This window comes from Antechinus flavipes, chromosome 2, assembly GCF_016432865.1.
Source record: "Antechinus flavipes isolate AdamAnt ecotype Samford, QLD, Australia chromosome 2, AdamAnt_v2, whole genome shotgun sequence".
Lineage (NCBI taxonomy): Eukaryota > Metazoa > Chordata > Mammalia > Dasyuromorphia > Dasyuridae > Antechinus > Antechinus flavipes.
In genome coordinates, this window is record NC_067399.1 from 206462944 (window position 1) to 206485876 (window position 22933).

Sequence of the window (22933 nt, forward strand, 5' to 3'; positions counted from 1 at the left end):
CTCTGTCTTTCTCTTTGTCTCTATCTTTGTCTCTGTCTTTCTCTCTGTCTCTGTCTCTGTCTCTTTGTCTCTATCTTTGTCTCTGTCTTTCTCTCTGTCTCTGTCTTTCTCTTTGTCTCTATCTTTCTCTCTGTCTCTGTCTTTCTCTCTGTTTCTTTCTTTCTGTCTCTTTCTCTCTGTCTCTCTCTGTCTCTCTCTGTCTTTCTCTTTGTCTCTGTCTATCTTTCTCTCTGTCTCTCTCTGTCTTTCTCTTTGTCTCTGTCTCTCTCTGTCTCTGTGTCTCTCTCTCTCTGTCTCTGTGTCTCTCTGTCTCTCTCTGTCTCTTTTTCTCCATCTCTGTCTCGATTTCTCTGTCTTTCTCTTTGTCTCTTTTTCTCTGTCTCTCTCTGTCTTTCTCTTTGTATCTATCTTTCCCTCTGTTTCTCTCTGTCTCTGTCTCTCTCTGTCTCTGTGTCTCTCTGGCTCTGTCTCTCTCTCTGTCTCTTTTTCTCCATCTCTGTCTCTGTTTCTCTGTCTTTCTCTTTGTCTCTTTTTCTCTGTCTCTCTCTGTCTTTCTCTTTGTATCTATCTTTCCCTCTGTTTCTCTCTGTCTCTGTCTCTCTGTGTCTCTGTCTTTCTCTCTATCTCTCTGTGTCTCTCTGTCTCTGTCTCTGTCACTCTCTGTCTGTCTCTTTTGTCCCTTCCTGTTTATGCTGCAATTCATCTCTCCCTTAAAGAGGTATGCTTCATGGCTTCTCGACATGCCCATATATCACATACCCAGGTTTTATGTGTTTTATAATGCAGTCAATATTGTGATTTATCTTTCTCCCTATGTTGTGACAGTCCTCAATACTATATCTTGGTATTCATCTAAGTGTTCAATAAATTCTGAAATGGATCTTGCAGCTACTGGCTCTGGCCTAAGTTGGGCTCAGATTTCACCTTGAGCAGCTGAAAGGATTTTAGGGAGGAAAGTTCCTCAGTGAGATCATAGTTCCTAAGACCCCTTCACTTCCAAAATGCTATGACCTCTTACCTTGTGACACTGAGTCATTGCTACTTAGCTTTTATTGTGGCCTGGGCTTGAGACCTTAGGCAGTTTATAGTATCAATGCATCAGATGTTCCTCAGGAACACATATGGCTTAGGAAAATACCACTGCAGAAACACAGGGAAAACATCCCAGATAATCCGACTCCAGAGTTTCATTGTCCTTCCATTAAAAGATAATCTCTCTCATTTCCCCTCCTTCCAATTCACAAAATCTATTCATTTGAGTACAGTTGTACAATCCTAAAATCAATCCCAAGCCCAAACCTAATTTATCTTTATTTTTTCTTATATTCAAACCTCAAAGTGGGAAAGAAGCTGGTACCTTCCTAAGGGATATAAGCAGCAGCTCCTGTTTGTTAGAAATAATAGGACTTGAAAATTAGGATTAGAGCAACTCAGAGGAACTCTTCCCAATATTCTCCTCCAAACAACTTTAAAATAACACTGACTCAAATCAAATTTTGGAGGGGCAGAGATAACAAAATGTCAGTCAGGGTGAGACATTTTCCAGCCTAAGAAAACTTAGGAAGTTGGCGGGAGAAGTTTGTGACATTGGGGTGGAAGCCACACATGAGGCAATAGCAAAATCAGGAAATCTTAGCCCAGAGATGGGAAGGAATCAGAAAACTGGTCAGAAAGAAATTACAGGGGACCCTGTGCTAGCACTGAGTACACTTGGAGTTGATTGGCAACTCTATTGCCCATATACAGTTCTGGGTTGCAGTTCCAGGGAAGAGAGGAGTTCTGGGGGTCAGTCACAAGGCAGTAGTGTCCCCAGTTGCTGTTTCAAGGCAAGAAGATTATGGCTAGAAGAACTAGGCATCCTTCCTGGATTAAAACCATTCTATAAACCAGTAGAGCAATGACCAGACTTCTCCTAGGGTGACATCTCATTGAAAGTACCAAGACCCACAGAACTAGCTCTGAAAACAGCATTGTAAAAAAGCCTGAACCTTGAGACAGTACCTCCCCAAGGTGAGCAGAACCCAACTTTTTTTTTTGCATTTTAATAGCTTTTTAAAATTTTACCAAATACAAAGATAGTTTTCAATATTTACCTTTAAAAAACCTTGTGTTCTAACTTTTTCTCCTTCCCCTCCCCCTCCCTCCTCTCATAGATAGCAAACAATCCAATATAGGTTAAATATGTGCAATTCTTCTTAACATTATTCATCATGCTGAGCAAGAAAAATCAGATCAAAAAGTGAAAGAAAAAAGACAAGAGAAAAAAGTCAAGCGAACAACAAATAGAGTGAAAATACTATCTTTTGGTCCATATTCAGTCCCCTATAGTCCTCTCTGGATGCAGATGGCTCTTTCCAACACAAGGTTTTTGAAATTGCCTTGAATCACCTCATTGTTAAGAAGAGCCAAGTCCATCACAGTTGGTCATCACATAATCTTATTGTTGCTGTGTACAATGTTCTCTTATCTCTACTCACTTCACTTAGTTTCAGTTCACATAAATCTTTCCAGGCTTCAGAGACCAACTTTAATATAAAATTCAAGTAAAGAAATAGGATAGAAAAAATAAGCAAATAATAACAAAAGAACTCCACCATAAAAACAACTACAGCATTTGTGAAGACCAAAATATAAACTCAGAAGAAAACAACATGAAAACAGTTACAAACAAAGCTCAAAGAAAAATGTTAATCGGATTGTTAATGAAAGAGATAAGTGGAAGAATTAAAAGTGGGGAAAGAAATGAGAATAACACAAGAAACTTATGAAAGGAGAATTAACATCCTGATTTAAAAAAAAAAAGACATAAAAAACTGAAGAAAATAACAACTTAAAAAACTTGGCCAAACAAGGGAAGCACACACACACACACACACACACACACACACACACACACACTCACTAAAGAAAATAATTCCTTAAAAAATAGAATTAGGCAAATGGAAGCTAATGACTCCATGAGACATCAGGAACAATGAAACTAAATCAAACATAAAAAACAAATAGAAAGTAATGTGAAATATTCCATCAGAAAAAACAACTGACCTGAAAATAGATCAAAGACAGATAATGTAAGAAGTTTTGGACTACTGGAAAGACTTTAGACATCATATTTCAAGAAATTACCAGGAAAACTGCTCTGATATTTAAATCCAGAGGGTAAAATAGAAATTGAAAGAATTCACAAATCATCTCCTAAGAGAGACCTCAAAATGAATATTCTCCAGGAATATTATAGCCAAATTCCAGAGCTCCTAGATCAGAGAGAAAATACTTCAAACAGCCGAAAAGAAACAATTTAAATATTGTATAGCACAGTCAGAATCACACAAGATTTAATGACTTCCATATTTTTAAAAAAAGTAGAGCTCTTATAAAAGAATATTACAACCAAAAATAATCAATCCAGAAAAAACTGAGTATGATCACTTAAGGCAAGAGTGGGAGAATATACATTTAAAAATAGAGGACTTTCAAACCTTCCTGATGAAAAGATCAGAGTTGAACAGAAAATTTGACATTCAAACACAGAACTCAAGAGAATCATCAAAAGATAAACATGAAAGAGTAATTATAAGGATCTCAATAAAGTTCTATTCCTACATGAAGAAATGATAATATAATTCTCAAGAACTTTATTATTATTAAAGCAGTTTAAAAAAAGTTTACAGAGAGAGCATGGATGTGAGTTGATTATGTTGAAATGATTTTTTAAAAATATAGTTAAGAAAGAGGGATTCCCTGGAAGGAGAAGGAAGGGAGAAATAGAATTGAGAAAATTTTTTCTCATCAAAGAAGAGCTATGCAAGAAAGAACTTTTACAATGGAGTAAAATACTTGAAACTCAATTAGTTCAAAGAAGGGTTTAATTGTGTATAAAAATGCATTTCTATAGGGAAATAGAAAGAGAAGGATTAATAGATAAGCAATGAGGGATGATAAAAGGGAGGGCAAATTAAGGGAGGCAGTGACTAGAAGCAAAATACATTTTTGAGGAGAGACAGATTAGAAAAAAGAGAGAGAAAAAGTAACAGATGAAAATGGGAAAACCATGATTACTAATCATAACTGTGAATGGGAATGGGATGAGTTTACTCATAAAATGGAAGCACTTAGCAGAAAGGATTAGAAATCAAAATCCAACAATATGTTGTTTACAAGAGACACTACTGAAACTGTAAGACAACACAGAGTTAAAATAAAGGACTGGAGCAAAATCTAATATGCTTTAGCTCAAATTTTAAAAAAAGGCAGAGGTAATAATCATGATCTCAAACAAAGCAAAAGCAAAAATGGACATAATAAAAGAGATAATCAGGGAAATTACATTTTGCTAAAAGATGCCACATATAAAGTAATATTCAAAAAATTTGCAGCAAGTTTCTCTGATAAATGTTGGGAGTTCAAATGTTGGAGTTCTTGTTCTTCTTTAAAATATTATAAAAGTTCTCTCTGGGTGCCTTCCCTGGAATCAGGATTTTGTCGGTCTCTGTTCGGGCGCCAAAATGTGGTGAGCTTTTTCTTTTCAAAGCACAGCCAGGTGATAAAAGTTCAGATCTTTTATTATCTCCAATATAGCCCGTTTAGCTTAGAGGCCTATCTCTCTGCTTGGTTCCAAGAGCTCTCTCCGAATGTCGCCAACTCCAAAGGTTTTGTCCTTCAGCCTCTGCCTCTGCTTTCTTCAGCCTCCAGCCAGCTCCATTCTTCATGTCATTCCAGTGAAATCTCTCTAAGTGTTCTGTGTCTGTTTCTTTTATACAAGAGGGAGGAATTGTGGGATATGAGAGAGAGGGATTATGGGTTTTCTCCCATAGTGCTCTCTGGCCCAAAGAGCTTCAAGGGAGGTGTGAACTCATTGAACTCTAATGAGTAAAGGTGTGAACACAAGCCTTGTATTAATTAGTTCTACTTAGTACCTTGTTTCAGGTTCTGGCCAAAATCTTGTAAGATTAGATCAACTCTAATTAGTTAGCAGTTAGTAAGGATTCCAACAGATAAAGGCTTCATTTCTCAAATAAATACTATGCATAGAACTGATTCAAATTTATTGAAAGAGCAATTCCCCAGTTGATAAATGGTCAAAGGCTATAAACACAGTTTTCTATAGTTATATGGAAAAAATGCTCCAAATCATTTGTTCATCCTCCATTTTCAAAGAAGATCATCACAGGGTAATGTTTTCACTTGCATATTAATCAGATTTGAATGAGGTAGAGTTGCCCAATGTTGCCAGCCTTACCCTCTCTTTTAGAATCATTAAAGTCCCATAACAGACCAAAGTCAAGCTCACTGACAATGGCCTGGGATGTCTGTGGTACCTTCAGTGTCTGACCACTCTCTAAGCACTTTAATAGTACCTGTTTTAGTTGCCTTCAAATTTGCTCATTCTGACTTACTTAAATTAATACTAAGTAAAGTGAGTAGAACCAAGAGAATACTGTATGCAGTAGCAACAAGATTATACAATGATCAATTCTGCTGGATGTGGCTCTTTTCAACATGACTTGAGGTGATTTAGGCCAATTCCAATGGACTTGTAATGGAGAAAGCCAACTACATCCATAGAGAGGACTGTGGAGTTTGAGTGTGGATCACAACAGAGTATTTTCACAATTTTTGTTGTTTGCTTTTTTTTTTTTCTTCCTCACTTAAAAAAATTTTCTTATCTGATTTTTCTTGTGCATCATGATAATTATGGAAATATTTATAGAAGAATTACACATGTTTAACATATTGGATTACTTGTCTAAGGGAGGGGATGGGAGAGAGAGAGAAAAAAATTTGGAACACAAGGTTTTGCAAAGATGAATGTTGAAAACTGTACATATGTTTTGAAAATAAAAAGCTTAAAAAAAAACAAAAGAAAAATTGAATAGAAAAAAAAATTTGTTCATTCGCCTTTTCCACTAGGGAAGGTCCTCACATGTTTAGTGTAGCCATCCCCTTAATTCACCAATGGATTTGAGATCTGTTGGTTACTCTCAACATGATTAGCCCATCTGCAGAGATGGTTTTATCAGGGTATGACTGTTGTGCTCAATATAGCTTCTTGGAGTCAAAAGTGAGAATTGGGTGATAGGGACACAAAAGGTAGAAGAACTATTTTGTAAAAAGGCTCAACACATTCTCACACCAGAGGAGCTTATCCTCTTTAAGCACTCTGTACTGTCCTTTAAATCACAATTGATTAAAGAAAGGCAAATTAAAACAACTCTGAGGTGCTATCTTATACCTATCATAAATAACAAATGGTGAAGAGAATGTGGGAAAATAGATATACAAATGAACTGGTGAATTGGTGAAATTCAACCATTCTGGAAAAAAATTTGGAATTATGCTCAAATGACTATAAAATTATGTATACCCTTTGACCTAGCAATACCATTTCTAGATCTGTAATCCAAACTGATCAAAAGAAAAAAAAAAGGACCTATATGCACAAAAATAAATATTTATATCAGCTATTTTTATGGTGTAAAGGACTGGAAATCAAGGGGATGCTTATTAATTGAGGAATGACTGAACAAGTTATAGCACATCATTGTGATGGAGTATTATTGTACTGTAAGAAATGATGAAGAGATGGTTTCAGAAAAACATGGTAAGATTTATATGAGCTGATGCAAGTGAAGTGAGAAAAACCAGGAGATCATTGTGCACAGTAACAGCAATTCTATCTATGATCATGTATGAAAGGCTTAGCTGCTCTGATCAATACAATAATCCAAGACAGTTCCAAAGGACTTGTGATGAAAAACTATTATCTGTCTTCGATGAAAAAACTGATGAACTCACTGCAAAGTGAAGTATAAATTTTTTACTTTCTTTATCTTACTTTTTTTAAAAAAATGGGCAAATATAGATATATATTTTGCATATTTCACAGCTAAAATTGATATATCACTTACCTTCTCTGTGGATATTGGAGGGAGTAGGAAGAAAGGAGAAAAGGAACTCAAATTTAAAGGAAATTTTAAAAAGAAAGAATGTTAAAAATCAATTTAAAAAAGAATAATAGGTTTTCTTTTAGTTGTACAAACCCATAGCAGATGACATCATTTTGGGACCTCATTATACAAGGATGTTAGAGTGAAACAAAGATAAACGGCTTCTCATTTGGTACATGTCATAGCTATAGCCCATAGGAATGACTGACTTCCAAGTCATAGACTCACCTCATTCACCTGGAGGACAAGAAAAGAGAGAACAGATTAATCAAGAAATTCAGTTTATAAACCCAAACCTACAGCCCCAAAGGCCAAAGTGATAGAATTCTCAAATTATGAGATTGGAATATATGCTCTCTTAGGTCCCTTGTAGCACTAACAGATTCTGATTCTGTGCCTATCCTTAAAGGAATAACTAACCAAAGACCATTGCTGAAGAACCCTTCGAAATGACAGACTCAGATGAAATGATCTACATGGGGCTAAGGATGAAGGATGGATAAGTAGACCTGAAAGTAGAAGACATTAGGGTTGGAGAAGATTCATTCTGCTTCAAGAGAAACTCTACATTTCCCTTCTTCAGAGAACTTTGCCATAAACTTGGTCATAGAATTTGCTGCCATTGAATCTGGCCTGTTGTCCCCAAAATAATTCTTATTATGGAATACTCAATACAGTGGTCACCCACCCTCTGCTTGAGCACTTCAAAACAGCAGATGACACTTATTTATTGGGTTTGCCCTATTAGGGATTCATTTTGTGTGAGAGATGGTAGATGATAACTGAAATCCTTTCAATTCTATGATTCTATGAAAATTTACTAAATATTTTCACAAAGAGGCAAAATTTCAGAGTGCCTTTGGATTAGGGATTAGGCCTGTTATACTTGATTCTAAAGGGGCTAACTAAAAGCAATGGTGCAAGAAAAATAAAAACAAACTTTGGCTTGATATTTTTAAAGTTTTTTTTTAATAATTAGCATTATCCAAAAGTGGAATATTGATGGAGAAGAGTGAAAAAGAGTTTTAAGAAAAAAGAAATGGGATAATAAATAGGCTATACTTGGTCATTATTCCAAAAGAGAATTAAAGACCTTTTGCAATGGTGAAATAAAAATATTTTTGATCCCATATTGAATATCACTCAGATTAATTCAAATATTTCCACTTACCCTGAAAAGAAAGATGCCAATGGGGAGATGCTTCATTTGGTTACGGTGAAGGCTCTTCGACTTTTGCATAAGTGAAACTAAGATACTGCAAGATGTTGAGGTCTTCTTGCTTTCATCAGCACTTAGGACAGTAAGTTGAAATTGTGGGTTCATCCAAAATGTTTCTGAGGAGAGAAAGGTTAAACCCATCAGAGGCTTACTAATAAAGAAAACGTCCTGGATTTCCCTAAAATCCTAGAACTTTGGAATCCCCTTATTTGAAGGGACCTCAAAGGACATTTAGTCCAGTTTAAGACCTTGAGAACTTACTCTCCTGTTTAGTGACTGCCTCATACAGAAAAGCAGTTTTGGAAAGCTATAGCTATAATATACTTCACTTCTTTCTATACTTCCTCCATAGCTTCCTTACCAATTCTTTTACTACCTGTAGTCTGTCTTTTTCTCCTTTTTTCCTCCTTTCCTCATCTCCAGTTCTCGAACCACAAACTATGTTCAAAATACTCTGCTACTGTTCTTTCCTAAACTATGTCTACCCGAGGGTCGCACAAACCATCCCTGCTAATTTCCAGATCAAAATTCTTTCCCCTGCTCACCAATTCCCAATGTATATAGTTTCTTCCATTGAAACGTAAAGTTCTTTATTGGATTTTTCCTGATTTCCTCAAATGCTCTCTATCCCATAGTGCCTTGTATTTAACTGCCTCATATTCATTTGTACTTATTTTCCTTATATGCCATATATACTTACATATGTGTTATAGATCTTCTAGTGAAACTTATGCAACCCTTCTCATAATATAATTTTAAATGCATGAAACACAATATGTAAGATTAGAATGGAAGTCAATAATACTGATTTAGACTTCAGTCACTGAGTAAGAAACTTGGGGGAGGAAAGAAGACAGATTAAATTGGACACTTGCCTCTCCATTGAATGCCTATGCTGGATTATATTCTGAACCATATCTCTGTGATCATTCATCTCAAGAATTTTTTTGTGTTTGGAAGAATACTCACAACATAGGGTGGAAGTCCATTGGCTAAATACTATTGTAAGCATTACACAAAACAAGAAAAAGCACATTTGTTGAGGACAATTGGAGTCCTCAGCATCTTGTACAAAGTTTTGACCCAACCTGTGGAAAGACTCACCTGTGTGATGCCTTAGCCGGCCACCGGCTGTACTGCCCTTCACCCATCTCCCAGTACTCAGAGAGCACATCCACTTCTTTCCCACTTCGTGACTCATCAGGTCTGGTGTCAGCTGACAGATGACCAGAGACACAAAATGAAATTTAAAGTCATGGAAGGACATCCTGTGAAAATAGACACAAAGCCCAAACTGTGGTGAGACAAGACATTAGGACCTGTTGGAGAAAGCTAGATTGTAGTTTAAACCTGACTTGACATAATGAAAGGATGTGGAATCAAAAGATGTAGAGTCAAAAAAATCACAGTTTTATCTCTGCTACTCACTACTTATATAAACAAATTAATAACTTTTTGGCATCTTCGTGTGAAAAATACAGATAATATTTGTGCAACATGACCCTAGGAATGATTGTGAGCAAAAAGGTATCTAGGGTGAGACAATGAGGGTGCTATCCCAAAGCACTAAATTTTAGAAGGTACTAACAGCACTGACACACCTATAATGTAGGAACAGCTGAGCATAATAAAACATATTTATTGAAATGGAAAACTACAATAGCCTTGTTATATCCTAGAAAACAATGTCCAGATTCTCTTCTTGCTATCCTATTCAATGGAATTTGTATTAGAAAGTTGATTTGAAAGTGTATTTCATGATCTTTAGCCAGGACACATTTTTAAGATAACCTGAATCATTCATTGCTAGTTATGGTTCTGGTTGTGGGTTGAATGGGATGATAGAAGTAGAAAAGGGATTTTATAACCCTAAATCATTGTGTACTCATTTTTGGAGGGTGGGAAAGGTTGAACCTGTAGTGTTATTTGTATATCAACAATAACAATAAAAACATTTATATAACAATTTCAAGATTTACAAAATATACTTAGTTTATTTTTTAATTCTCTCCATGACCCTGAATGCTGTTATTATCTTCATTTTACAGATGAAGAAACCAAAGTAGAGAAAAGGTAAGGGTCTGGACTTTTTATTATGCCCAGTGCCATGTGGTTAGTAAGTGTCTGAGGCTTGATTTCAGATCCAATTTTGTTGAGTTCAGGTCCAAAGCTTTTATTTAGGGAATTCTCAATGAGGAAAATCCCTCTCACCAATGAAGATAAGAGATTAAGTGATTTACTTATGTATCAGAGGTGGGAGATACATTGGGTCTTCCTATTTTGGGGGCCAGTACTCTAACCAGTACACACACAAACACAATCCTTCCCCCCCCCCCCAAACTGTAACCTTCATTGAACTTCCCCATCCACAGAAGTCTTTGGAGATTGCAAGGTAAAATCTACGTGAATCTAGAGTGAGATTTCATCATCAGTAAGAATCAGGGCCCTTTGAATTAAATTAGCTATTTAATATATGTGGATTGATCCTATGCAATATATCTCTCCTCCCCCTGTAAGTGACCTTGAAAGGAGATAAAGATTTTGCAATCTATCAACCAAAGAATATTTATGGGCATCTACTCTGTATTAGACCCCAGACTAAATGCTATATGAATACAAAGAAGTGCATAATTTGCTTTCCATGAAGTTCCCATGGGTTGGCAGAAACAATCTATCTGTGAAAAAATTACAGGAAAAATAATAATATTTACCATAATAGCTAGCATTCATATAACTCTTTAAGATTTTCAAAATGTTTTACATATCTTAATTCACTTGGCCGTCCTAACAATTTTAGTATGCTAATTTTAATATTGGTACTAATATTAGGCCCTTTTTTTCTTATTCTTTTATGAAGCTATCTCATTTGGTGATCTCCTAATTCCTAGGGATTCAATCATCTCTGCAGATGATTTTCACATCTAGTCCTAATCTCTCCTGAATTCTAGTGCCTCATCATCAATTATCTTTTTGAACATGATCCCAGCCAGAACTCATTGTCTTTCTTTTTTCCCAACTTTTTTGTTGCCGTTGATGCTATCACCATCCAGCCAGTTACCCAGATTTGCAACCACTGTGTCATTCTTGATTCCTAGCTTACATTCACCCCACATGTCCAATCTGCTGTCCATCTCATCAGCATCTTTTACATATGTCTCCTCCCTATTTAAAGGCTGTCATTCTTATCACATAATTGCACCTTTTGCAATAGCCTGGAGGTGATTGGAAGCCATTGTATTTGCTGTACATTACACAATCAGACCTATGCTTTAGGAACATTAATAGCTGAATGGAGGATGGGTTAGAATAGAGAGACGCTTGAAGCAGGGAGGCTACTGCAGCAGGTGCAATAAAATGATGAGAACCTGAGTGAGAAAGATGCTGTTCCTTACCCACAACCCTCTGTGTGTCCCTCATGCCCTGTATATTCCTGTTCCTTATCTCTGCTTTATAATTTCGCTGGATTAAAAACTCAGACAAAGTCGCACCTCTTTCCTCCTGATGGCTCATACCTTCCCTCAATTGTCTTTCATCTCCATATATTGAATATATTTTCTTTGTGGAGGAAGTTGTGCATTGAGCATTGGATCTAGTGACAGGAGATCCTGAGTTGAAAGCCAGTGACTGGCACATAGTAGATAATTGTACATTATAGTAGATTATGTACATAATCCTCTACAACATTGTCTTCCCCAGTAGGATGATGTGAGTTTCTGCAAGACAGGAACCTTTTTTTTTTCCCTTTCTTTGTATCTTTGTATCTTTGCCAGATCATTGTATCTGAAGGTTTAGTTCAACACATCTCATATTATGCAATTAATAAACGCTTGTTGACTGATTTCTTGTGACTGTACACAGTAAAACTGAGAAATAGAGCAGTTCTTAGCACAAGGCATCTGTTGTCAGCACCAGTGAAGGCCAACTGGAAATAAAAGGGCATGTGGACTCAGTATAGATAGAGGCAAAGGAAGGCACTATAACTTTCACATGTACAAATTAATGTGTTCATTATTTATTTATTATTAGATTTATTATTATAATATATTTATATATTATTATATACTGTTATTGTTTATTATTAATAAGTATTTTTATATATGTATATACACATATATTTAACTTTTATACATATATGCAGATAGATAGATGCGCATATATGGACATGTATAAGACTTCCCATATCAGCTACTGGTAAAGTTGAGGTAAGAACTTATTTTCCCCTCTTTCCCATTTCCCTATCTTAAGGAGCCTTAAGTAGCACTGCTCCTATCTACCTCTCTCTCCAACAGCTTGACAGAAGGTCTTTAAAAGTCCCCTTCAACCAACTTTTTTAGAAGCAAATACAATTATGGGGTAGGAGGTTGCTAAAACAAAAAACCTAGGACAGAAGCCCAACATGGGTAGAGTGTCCAGGATACAGCAAGGCTGTCAGAAAAGGAAGGAATGGAGGAATAACAAGTAACTTATCCCAAGGTCTGGCAAAAAGGCAGTTGAAAAGGGAGGAGGAAGAGAGTAACTTCTTGTAGTTTCCTATTTTAGCTAATGATTCTTGCTCTAAATTCAGTGTTACAAGTCCTATTAGGACTCCCTAAATTTTAGCGTGTAATTTTAAAGCCCCAGTTTCCCCATAGAACTTTTTATAGATATTAAGAATGCAGAGTTCCACTAAGAAAATAAGAGTACATGAGTAATAATAATAAGCAATGGAAAGGGCCAACAATGAGGGGAAAAACCCAGAATCTGGGCTGGGAAAAGTCTTCTATGTTCATTCCTCTTACCAGAACTCTCCATCCTCATCTTTTCGCAGAAGCAGAATCTTCTCCTTTGGATTAAGGAGGTCCCATTTTTTTGACCTGAAGGACATGAAGAATCGTGAGTAGGGAGGATTGAAGTGCTATGGATAAAAATGCTCTATTAAAAAGCTTTTGGGATCTCCCTAATGAATATTGATGCTAAAATCTTAAATAAGATATTAGCAAAAAGACTACAGAAAATCATCCCCAGGATAATACACCATGATCAAATAGGATTTATACCAGGAATGCAGGGCTAGTTCAATATTAGGAAAACTATCAGTATAATTGGCCATATTAATAACCAAATTAACAAAAACCATATGATCATCTCAATAGATGCAGAAAAAGCATTTGATAAACCATCCATTCTTATTAAAAACACTTGAGAATATAGGAATAAATGGACTTTTCCTTAAAATAATCAGTAGCATCTATTTAAAACCATTAGTAAGCATCATATGTAATGGGCACAAACTGCAACCATTCCCAATAAGATCAGTAGTGAAACAAGGTTGCCCACTATCACTGTTACTATTTAATATTGTATTAGCAATGCTAGCTTTGGCAATAAGAGTTGAGAAAGAGATTAAAGGAATAAGAATAGGTAATGAGGAAACCAAATTATCACTCTTTGCTGATGATATGATGGTATACTTAGAGAACTCCAGAGATTCTATTAAAAAGTTATTAGAAACAATCCACACCTTTAGCAAAGTTGCAGGATACAAAATAAACGCACATAAGTAATCAGCATTCTTATGTATCACTAACAAAACCCAACAGTTAGAGTTACAAAGAGAAATTCCATTTAAAGTAACTACTGATTGTATAAAATATTTAGGAATCTATCTGCCAAGGGAAAATCAGAAACTTTATGAGCAAAACTATAAAACACTTTCCACACAAATTAAGTCTGATCTAACCAACTGGAAAAATATTAAATGTTCTTGGATTGGGCGAGCAAATATAATAAAGATGACACTACTACCTAAACCAATCTATTTATTTAGCGCTATACCAGACTCCCAAAAAACTATTTTAATGACCTAGAAAAAAATAACAACAAAATTCATATGGAAAAACAAAAGATCAAGAATTTCAAGGGAATTAATGAAAAAAAATCAAATGAAGGTGGCCTTGCTGTACCAGATCAAAAATTATATTATAAAGCAGCAGTTATCAAAACCATCTGGTATTGGCTAAGAAATAGACTAGTTGATTAATGGAATAGGTTGGGTTCAAAGGACAAAATAGCAAATAACTTTAATAATCTAGTGTTTGACAAACCCAAAGACCCCAGTTTTGGGGATAAGAACTCACTATTTGACAAAAATTGTTGGGAAAATTGGAAATTAGTATGGCAGAAACTAGGCATTGACCCACACTTAATACCATACACCAAGATAAGGTCAAAATGGGTTCATGACCTAGGCATAAAGAATGAGATTATAAATAAATTGGAAGAGCATAGAATAGTTTACCTCTCAGACCTGTGGAAGAGGAAGGAATTTGTGACCAAAGAAAAACTAGAGATCACTATTGACTACAAAATAGAAAATTTTGATTATATCAAATTGAAAAGTTTTTGTACAACAAAACTAATGCAGACAAGATTAGAAGGGAAACAATGAACTGGGAAAACATTTTTACAGTCAAAGGTTCTGATAAAGGCCTCATTTCCAAAATATATAGAGAATTGACTCTAATTTATAAGAAACCAAGCCATTCTCCAATTGATAAATGGTCAAAGGATATGAACAGACAATCTCAGATGAAAAAATTGAAACTATTTCTAGCCATATGAAAATATGATCCAAATCATTATTAATCAGAGAAATGCAAATTAAGACAACTCTGAGATACCATTACACACCTGTCAGATTGGCTAGAATGACAGGGAAAGATAATATGTTGGAGGGAATGTGGGAAAACAGGGACACTGATACATTGTTGGTGGAATTGTGAATACATCCAGCCATTCTGGAGAGCAATTTGGAACTATGCTCAAAAAGTTATCAAACTGAGCATACCCTTTGCTCCAGCAGTGTTTCTACTGGGCTTATATCCCAAAGAGATTTTAAAGAAGGGAAAGGGACCTGTATGTGCCAAAATGTTTGTGGCAGCCCTGTTTGTAGTGGCTAGAAACTGGAAAATGAATGGATGCCCATCAATTGGAGAATGGTTGAGTAAATTGTGGTATATGAATGTTATGGAATATTATTTTTCTGTAAGAAATGACCAGCTGGATGAATATAGAGAAGACTGGCGAGACTTACATGAACTGATGCTAAATGAAATGAGCAGAACCAGGAGATCATTATATACTTCAACAACGATACTGTATGAGGATGTATTCTGATGGAAGTGGATTTCTTCGACAAAGAGAAGATCTAACTCAGTTTCAATTGATCAAGGATGGACAGAAGCAGCTACACCCAAAGAAAGAATACTGGGTAATGAGTGTAAACTGTTTGCATTTTTGTTTTTCTTCCGAGGTTATTTTTATCTTCTGAATCCAATTCTTTCTGTGCAACAAGAGAACTGCTCGGTTTTGCACACAAATATTGTATCTAAGACATACTGTGACATATTTAACTTGTTGCCATCTGGGGGAGGGGGTGAAGGGAAGGAGGGGGAAAGTCGGAACAGAAGTGAGTACAAGGGATAATGTTGGGAAAAAAATTACACAGGCATGGACTCTGTCAATAAAAAGTTATAATAAAAAAATTTTTTAAAAAATCTTTTGGGAAATGGTCCATTGTTCTTTAGGAAATGAAGTTACAAGACCCAACTTCAAACCTAGCTCCATTATTTATTTCCGCTATGACCTTGAGCATCATAATCTCTTAAAGACTCAAGTTCCCCATCTGTAAAATGTGGGCATTTGATTATGGGATTGCTAAAGTAATTTCTAAATTTAGCTATCTGAGCATCCTGGCAGAAATAAGGTTGATTGATAATAATTTCAAATGCCCTACTGTCTTATTTTATTTAAACCTCAGAACAATCTGGAGAAGTAAAGATTAGAGGTATTATTGTCTCTGTTTTATAGATGAAGAAACTGAGGCTCAGAAAGCTAAGATTTGCTCAGGATCTCACAGAAACCAAATGCTGGAGGTAGAAAAGCAAGATCTCTGCTCATTCTAAATCCTTTCTATTGTACTAACTTGCTTTTCTTTCTTTTCACCATGTAGACCCAATTCTTTCTCACAGAAGTAAACTGATGTTTTACAGTGCAGTACATGTATTATGGAAGCCAAATAGATTCCCTATTGCGTAGAGTACCAGACTTGGAATTGGGAAGACCTGAGTTCTAAACTTACCTCAGCCCTTTAGCTATGTGATCCCAGGCTAAAGCCTTAGTCCCGTTCAGCCTTCATTTTTTTTTCAATAAAATGGGAATAATATTAGCTTTCTAAGAACTTTTCAAATCTTAAAGTATCATATAAATATAATAGCTAGCATTTAGATAAGTGCTTTAAGATTTGCACAGTGCTTTGAAAAATTATCTCATTTTATTCTCCCAACAATAATGGGAAATAAAAGCTATTATTATCCTGATAATTGAGCAAGTAAAGGAAGACAGAGGGTAAATGACTTGCCTAGAGTCACACTGCTAGTAAGTTTCTGAGGATGAATTTGAATTCAGATCTTCTTGACTCCAGAACCAGTATTTTATCCATTGTGTCACCTTGCTGCTTACAAGCAATTAGCATGGGCATTTCCAGAAAAGGGGAATAATCATATAAGTAGAACTTTTGAAGTCAGTTAATGCAACCAACTCATTTTTATAGAAAAAGAAACTAAGAGTCAGAGAGATCTGCCCAACATCACAGGAGTGACAGAATTGAGGCTTGAGTCCACTCAGGATAACACATTTGTTAGAAATAGTAAAGATATTCATTTTTTGATAGGGGTTGGACTGCATAGTCTGTAAGGTCCCTTGCAACTCTGAGATTCTGGGAGTCTGTACTCCAGAATAAAAATGCCAAATGTTCTAGGACTGGACAGTTAAACTCCTCACTCTTCAGTTATCTTTTAGTCAGGAAACCCCTATCTTAGGGAAAAGAAAATGAGTGACAAGGTTTCATTGTCCTGGGAAAGGTATATGTGATACATGTGCATAGATATATACACACATATACCTATACACATATACACATGCAAATCCATATGAAAATGCACAAATGCATGAGCATATACTCCACATATACATATACACATATATGCAGGAAAAATCATATGTCTCTTTGCAAATGATTCAATAAAGAAGGCCCTGGATCACCTAATTCTGTCATTCTCCTGCATGCAGAAACAAACTTCAGGGGCCAGCCCTCAGTAGCAGGAGCTATATTATAGAGATGTAACTCCAACTCAACATTGTCCAGTCCACTAAGGCCTTAGAGGATCATTTCTTAGAGTCTAGATGCTTTGTATTTGTGCCAAGGTATGTGGTGCCATTTTCTGACTTTTGCCCACGAATGATAGCATTCTCTATCTTCCCTTTACTCCCACCACTATCTGTGACTCTGTTTCTTCTGTAATTGCATGAAGCTCACCTGTCACTCCAGTCTCCTTTCCATTCAACCTTTCCCCAAGGATTTCTCAGCCTTACGAGGTATTCAGGTCTATTATGACAAGTCACCTGTATAAAATAAGGGATAGATGAGTTAGTAGACTCATATTTATGTAGCCCTTGAAAGTTTACAAAGCATTTTCATTTATTAGATCATTTAATTTGTACAAATAATCTTGTGAAGTAGGGAGAAAGTAGAATGCTGGTATTATGTATATAGCCAGAAGGAAACTTTGAGCCTAACTGGATCACTGCCTCATTTTAGAGATGAAAAAACTAAGGCCCCAAACTTGCTCAAGGTCACACAGATAATTAGTGACAGAATTGGAATTTGAGCCCATGTCCTCTTTCTCCAGATCTGTCCTTCCCCTCCAACATTAAGACACATGAGCTAATACCATTTTCATTCTCATTTGAAATGAGGAAATGGAGGCTCATACAAGTTATGAGATTTGCCTAAGGTCCAAAATAGATGATCTGTGACTTCTAATTCTAAGTTCTGCACTGTTTCCCTTCTAACTCCAATTATTTATGACTTTGTGATTCTTTCTACACTAATAATCATTAGCATTTGTGTATCACTTTAAGGTTCTCAAAATGCTTTACAAATGCTGTCTCATTTTATCTCTACCAGACCATGGAAGATTGATGCTATTATTATCTTCATTATACAGATAGGGAAAAAAATACTGAGGCAGATAATAAATGGTTTTTCTAGTTATAGAACTATCAACTATCCAAATCAGGACTTGAACTCAGATCTTTCTGATTTCAGATCTCATATGCCATCAAGGGCTCCTTAGCTGGCCATATTGTTTCTCTGCCAGAGTAGGAAAACTGGTAATATCACCACCCTCATTCTCTCCAATAAACTCAAAAATTCTCTAATATGGTTGGAAATAAGGTGGGTTTGGCAGGTTACCCTATGGTACAGTAAAAGAAAAGTTTTATATCAGCAGGGATCTTTAGGTACCTGGCTACACTTGATATAGAAACCAAAATTTGACTGAAGGGTTTGATGATATAGTAAATGACTGATGGGAAAGAAATGCAATAGAATGGAGAATAAAAAGAAAGCTGGAGGATTAGTTCTAGAAAGGAAAATATTTTTGAAGGATAGTAACTTAGTAGGAATGAGTTTTAGTAATGGAAGATTTGTTTAAGATAGCAGGGAAAAGGCAGGAAACATCATAACTTTAGGGAAACTGGGAAACTTTGGAACTATAGAATATCGAATGATAATAAATTTAAATGAAAGATATTGATTTTGGAGGTGTGGTTAGGAACAGGATAAGGAGAAAGGTAAAATGGAATATGGCAATGTGGGCTTTCCCTTGAGAGAAGGGTACCCAGATTAGTAAAGTTAATTGGCTTGCTGTCAATAAGCTCTATCATGATGCATGACTAGAGAAGATAGGAATATTAAATTTAGAAGTAACTCTTTAGGCAGTTGTTACCTCCAGAGAGCATCATGAAGGTGCTGAGAATAGGGATATCTTTCTAATCCACAATGCTCTCTGTCTAGAGTAGAAAGACTTTCTTGTCTCAAAATAAAAGAAAATAGCAAGAAAAAAAAATGGTCTGTCATGGAAACCATGAGAGCTTTGCCAATTCCCTTACATAACTTTTTGAGAAAATCTGTCTGAATCAGCAAACAGACTTCTATTCAGGGGGAACTGATTCTTTGGGTTGAACCCACAGGTGGGAAAGAAGAGAAAGGTCAAAATGTTTTCTACCTTCCTGATTCCAGTGAGAGTATATGCATGACCATCCACCAGTCCATTATTCAGAATCCTTTCCTTCTGCAAAGACAAAAAAAAAATTAGTCAGTTTTCAGGCATAGAACATGTACAGGGAATGAGTTGGGCTACAGTGAATATGTGTCTTGTATTTATTTATTTATGAAATATTGTTTTCCCTATTAGAATATAAGCTCTCTGAGGGCAGGAGCTATTTTTACTTTTTTTGTCTGTGTCTCCAGTATTAGCACATAATAGACCCCTAATGGATTCTTCTAATTTTTGTAAGAGAAGAGATGGAGTTAAGATTAAATAAGTTCAGGGAATCAGATCTAAATTGTGAAAGATCTTGAGCTCCCTGTGAGCAAAACATTGTACTAAATGCCAGGAATATCAATTGAAAAGACTGGAAAGTAAGATAACTCCTACTCTAAAGGAGCTTATATTTTAGGGAAGACAACACATGGAAAGCGTCAGCTATAAGTCAAATAGAAAAGTTCTAAGATCCTAATAAGAGTACAGTGACACAGCAAATGCTAATGCCTTTTCTTTAATGCCATGTTTACTCTTAAAATCATCTCAGTTTGGAGAGAACCACCTGCATCCAGATAGAGGACTACCGGCATTGAATGTGGATCATAACATAGTATTTTCACTATTTTTGTTGTTGTTTGCTTTCTTTTCTTTTCTTTCTCATTTTTTTTCTTTTTTGACCTGATTTTTTTGTGCAGCATGATAAATGTAGAAATATGTATAGAAGAATTGCACAGGTTTAATCTATATTAGATTACTTGCTGTCTAGGGAAAGGGAATGAGGGCAAAAGAGGGAGAAAAATTTGGAACACAAGGTTTTGCAAGGGCAAATGTTGAAAACTATCTTTGCATGTATTTTGAAAATAAAAAACTATTATTTTTTTTAAATCACATTAGTTTCTGATACAGAATTCATCTAAAATTAAGTTGCAGAATGGGTGTCTTGTTTCATTGATAGTAGGACTTTTCTCACCTGAAAGTTCTCTCTACTGATAAAATCTTAGCTATGATGCTCCAATCTCAAACGTGTAAATATTATTCTCCTTCCTATCTCTGAAAGATAAGCTCGCCAAGGGCAGAAACTATATTTGCATTGGTACCACCCATCAGATAGCATGTTGTCTGGCACCTTGGAGATGCTTAACAGATGTGTATTTACTGATCGATGGGCTTAAGCACCAAAGCTTGTCACAGAGTTAAAAGTGATAGTTTTTTTTTGTTTTGTTTTGTTTTGTTTTGGTTTGGTTTTTTGTTGCTGAATTGCTTTTTAGTTGTGTCCTATTCTTCATGACCCTATCTGGGGTTTTCTTGGCAAAGACACTGGAGTGGTTTGCCACTTCTTTCTCCAGTTCATTATACTGATGAAGAAACTGAAGCAAATAGAGTTAAATAATTGGCACAGGGTCAGACAGTTAGTAAGTATCTGAAGTCAGCCTTGAACTCAGGTCCTCCTGACTCTAGGACTGATATTCTATCCACAACACCACAATGATAGGGGGATCGGACTAACATGGAAGTTTAAACAGGAGTTGTTTTATGGATATACCAGCTAGTTGGCACAATAGAACTCAGGAAGACCTGAGTTCAAATGGGTACTTACTAGTTGTGTGATCCTGAGCAAGTCAATTTACCTCGGGGTGGTTGTAGGAAAAAATAAATATAATAATAATAATACAAATATACAAAATATATATAATAATATAAATATATTATATATAAGATAAATAATATAAAAATAAAAATATAAAATAATATAAATATAGATGTTAATGAATAATAAAAGATAATATAATAATGAAAATAATAATAAATAAAATAAAATAATACTATGTAAATGTTACTTTATGATAATTATTATCCCATGGAAATGAAGCATGGGGCAAGGGCATTAGAGCAGAAAGGAAGTAACTGGAGAGCACAGAGTGTGAGCAGAGACATTGCAAGAGAGGGTAGTGTCAGTGTAGAGCCAAGGCCAAATCTCACTCCTGAGTGAGTCTGACAGCCAATGAGGGATTTCTTGGAAGCAACTCTGGTGAGGATGTCCCAGAGGTCTGAAGGGGCCTTTGCTAGTTGAATTGTAGCTGTCACGCCTCCTGTGAAGTCCACAAAAGCTTCTGAAACATGCCCAGTCTGCAGGTCTTCATAGGAACCTGAGAGCCTGCCGAAAGAGCAGAGTGGCAAAAGACAATTCGTGAAAATGATCCATCTTCTCTGGGTATCCTCAAGAAAGCCCTTCCAGCTCTGCTTTTCCATGATTACATTCTTGCAATCTATTTTTTGATGCTCTAGATATATGTGTTTGATTCCATCTTACTAACAGAGGAGAAAACATACTCCGTAAAACAAGCCCTCTTTTTAGGAAGAGGAAAAATGGGGGAAATTATTTCACGTAATCAAGTTGTGCAAGTAGAAGACTGTTTAACAAGGAGGAAGGGGTATGAATGTCTCTTGAATCTCACTCATCTAAAATAGTCAAAGGGAGGAAGAATTCACACACACACACACACACACACACACACACACATAATTGGTTACTGAAATGCATTTTAACAGGGAAACAAGAAGAAAAAGGCAAAAAAGAAAAAGGGAATAATAAGAAAAGTAAATTAAGAGGAATTGCACTAAAACAAAACAAATTATAAGTGGAGCGGCTCTCAAAAAGGGGCATAAGGGGAAAATAAGAAAAGATAAGAATATGGGTTTAGGTATGAGGTAAAGGAAAAAGAAGAGGGAAGTGCAGAAGCAGATAATATTAAATCTAGAGCACAGTTACTAAGTACATTTATTTTCTCATCTTTATAAAGAGGAGCAGAGAGTACAAATAGAAGGAAAATTATAAGAGAAAGGAATGGAGGGAAACACAATGAATGCTAATTACTGTAATATCAATGGGATGAACTCAAAAAATGTAAGACCTTTCAGAATGGATTAAAAAGCAGAATCCAACAGTATGTTATTTATAAGAAACACACTTAAAACCAAGATTCGCACTTTAGATTCTGTATCATCCAGGGCATTTCTGTTTCATGATTAAGTTTCAGATCATGATCGCTACCCTACCTTTTTACTTTAGCTGTTCCCAGACTGAACAATAGCAGGAATAGATTGAAAGAAATAAACAATAAACTATATTTTGTTGAAGAGTACCATAGATAATGAATTAATATCAATATTAATTTTAAATCACTGGATACTAAATACTTAAAGGAAAAGTGAAATGAGTGACAGAGAGAAATAGAGAAATTATAGTGCTGGACACCTCAATTTGCCCTTTTCAGAATTGGATAAATATAGTAAAAAAAAAAAATAGGAAAGAAGTTTGAATTTTAGAAAAAAATGTATGCATATATGTATATGTTTTGAGTCATTTTCAGTATATCTGACTCTTCATGACCCTATATTGGTGTTTTCTTGGCAAAGATTAGAATGATTTGCCATTTCCTTCTCCAATTTAGTTAAATAGTTGAGTAACCAAGATAAACAAGGTTAAATGTCTTGCCAGAATCAGATAGCTGATAAGAGTCTCATACTAGATTTGAACTAATGGAGATAAGTCTTCTGTAAGAAATGATGAAAGGGATAGTTTCAGAGAAACCCAGGAAGACTTGTATGAACTGCTAAAG

General features: G+C 35.6%; 1 protein-coding gene across 1 annotated transcript in view; it reads right to left on the reverse strand.

The window, feature by feature from the left end:
- Positions 1–22933, reverse strand: part of CAPN14 (calpain 14) — a 146443-nt gene that overhangs the window by 117235 nt on the left and 6275 nt on the right. The window contains exons 5-11 of the mRNA XM_051973588.1: positions 21294–21468; positions 19275–19337; positions 17522–17607; positions 12945–13019; positions 9271–9434; positions 8115–8282; positions 836–852 (exon numbers count right to left, since the gene is read on the reverse strand). Of these exons, the coding sequence (XP_051829548.1) occupies positions 836–852; positions 8115–8282; positions 9271–9434; positions 12945–13019; positions 17522–17607; positions 19275–19337; positions 21294–21468 (748 nt within the window). The remainder of the gene's footprint in view (positions 1–835; positions 853–8114; positions 8283–9270; positions 9435–12944; positions 13020–17521; positions 17608–19274; positions 19338–21293; positions 21469–22933) is intronic.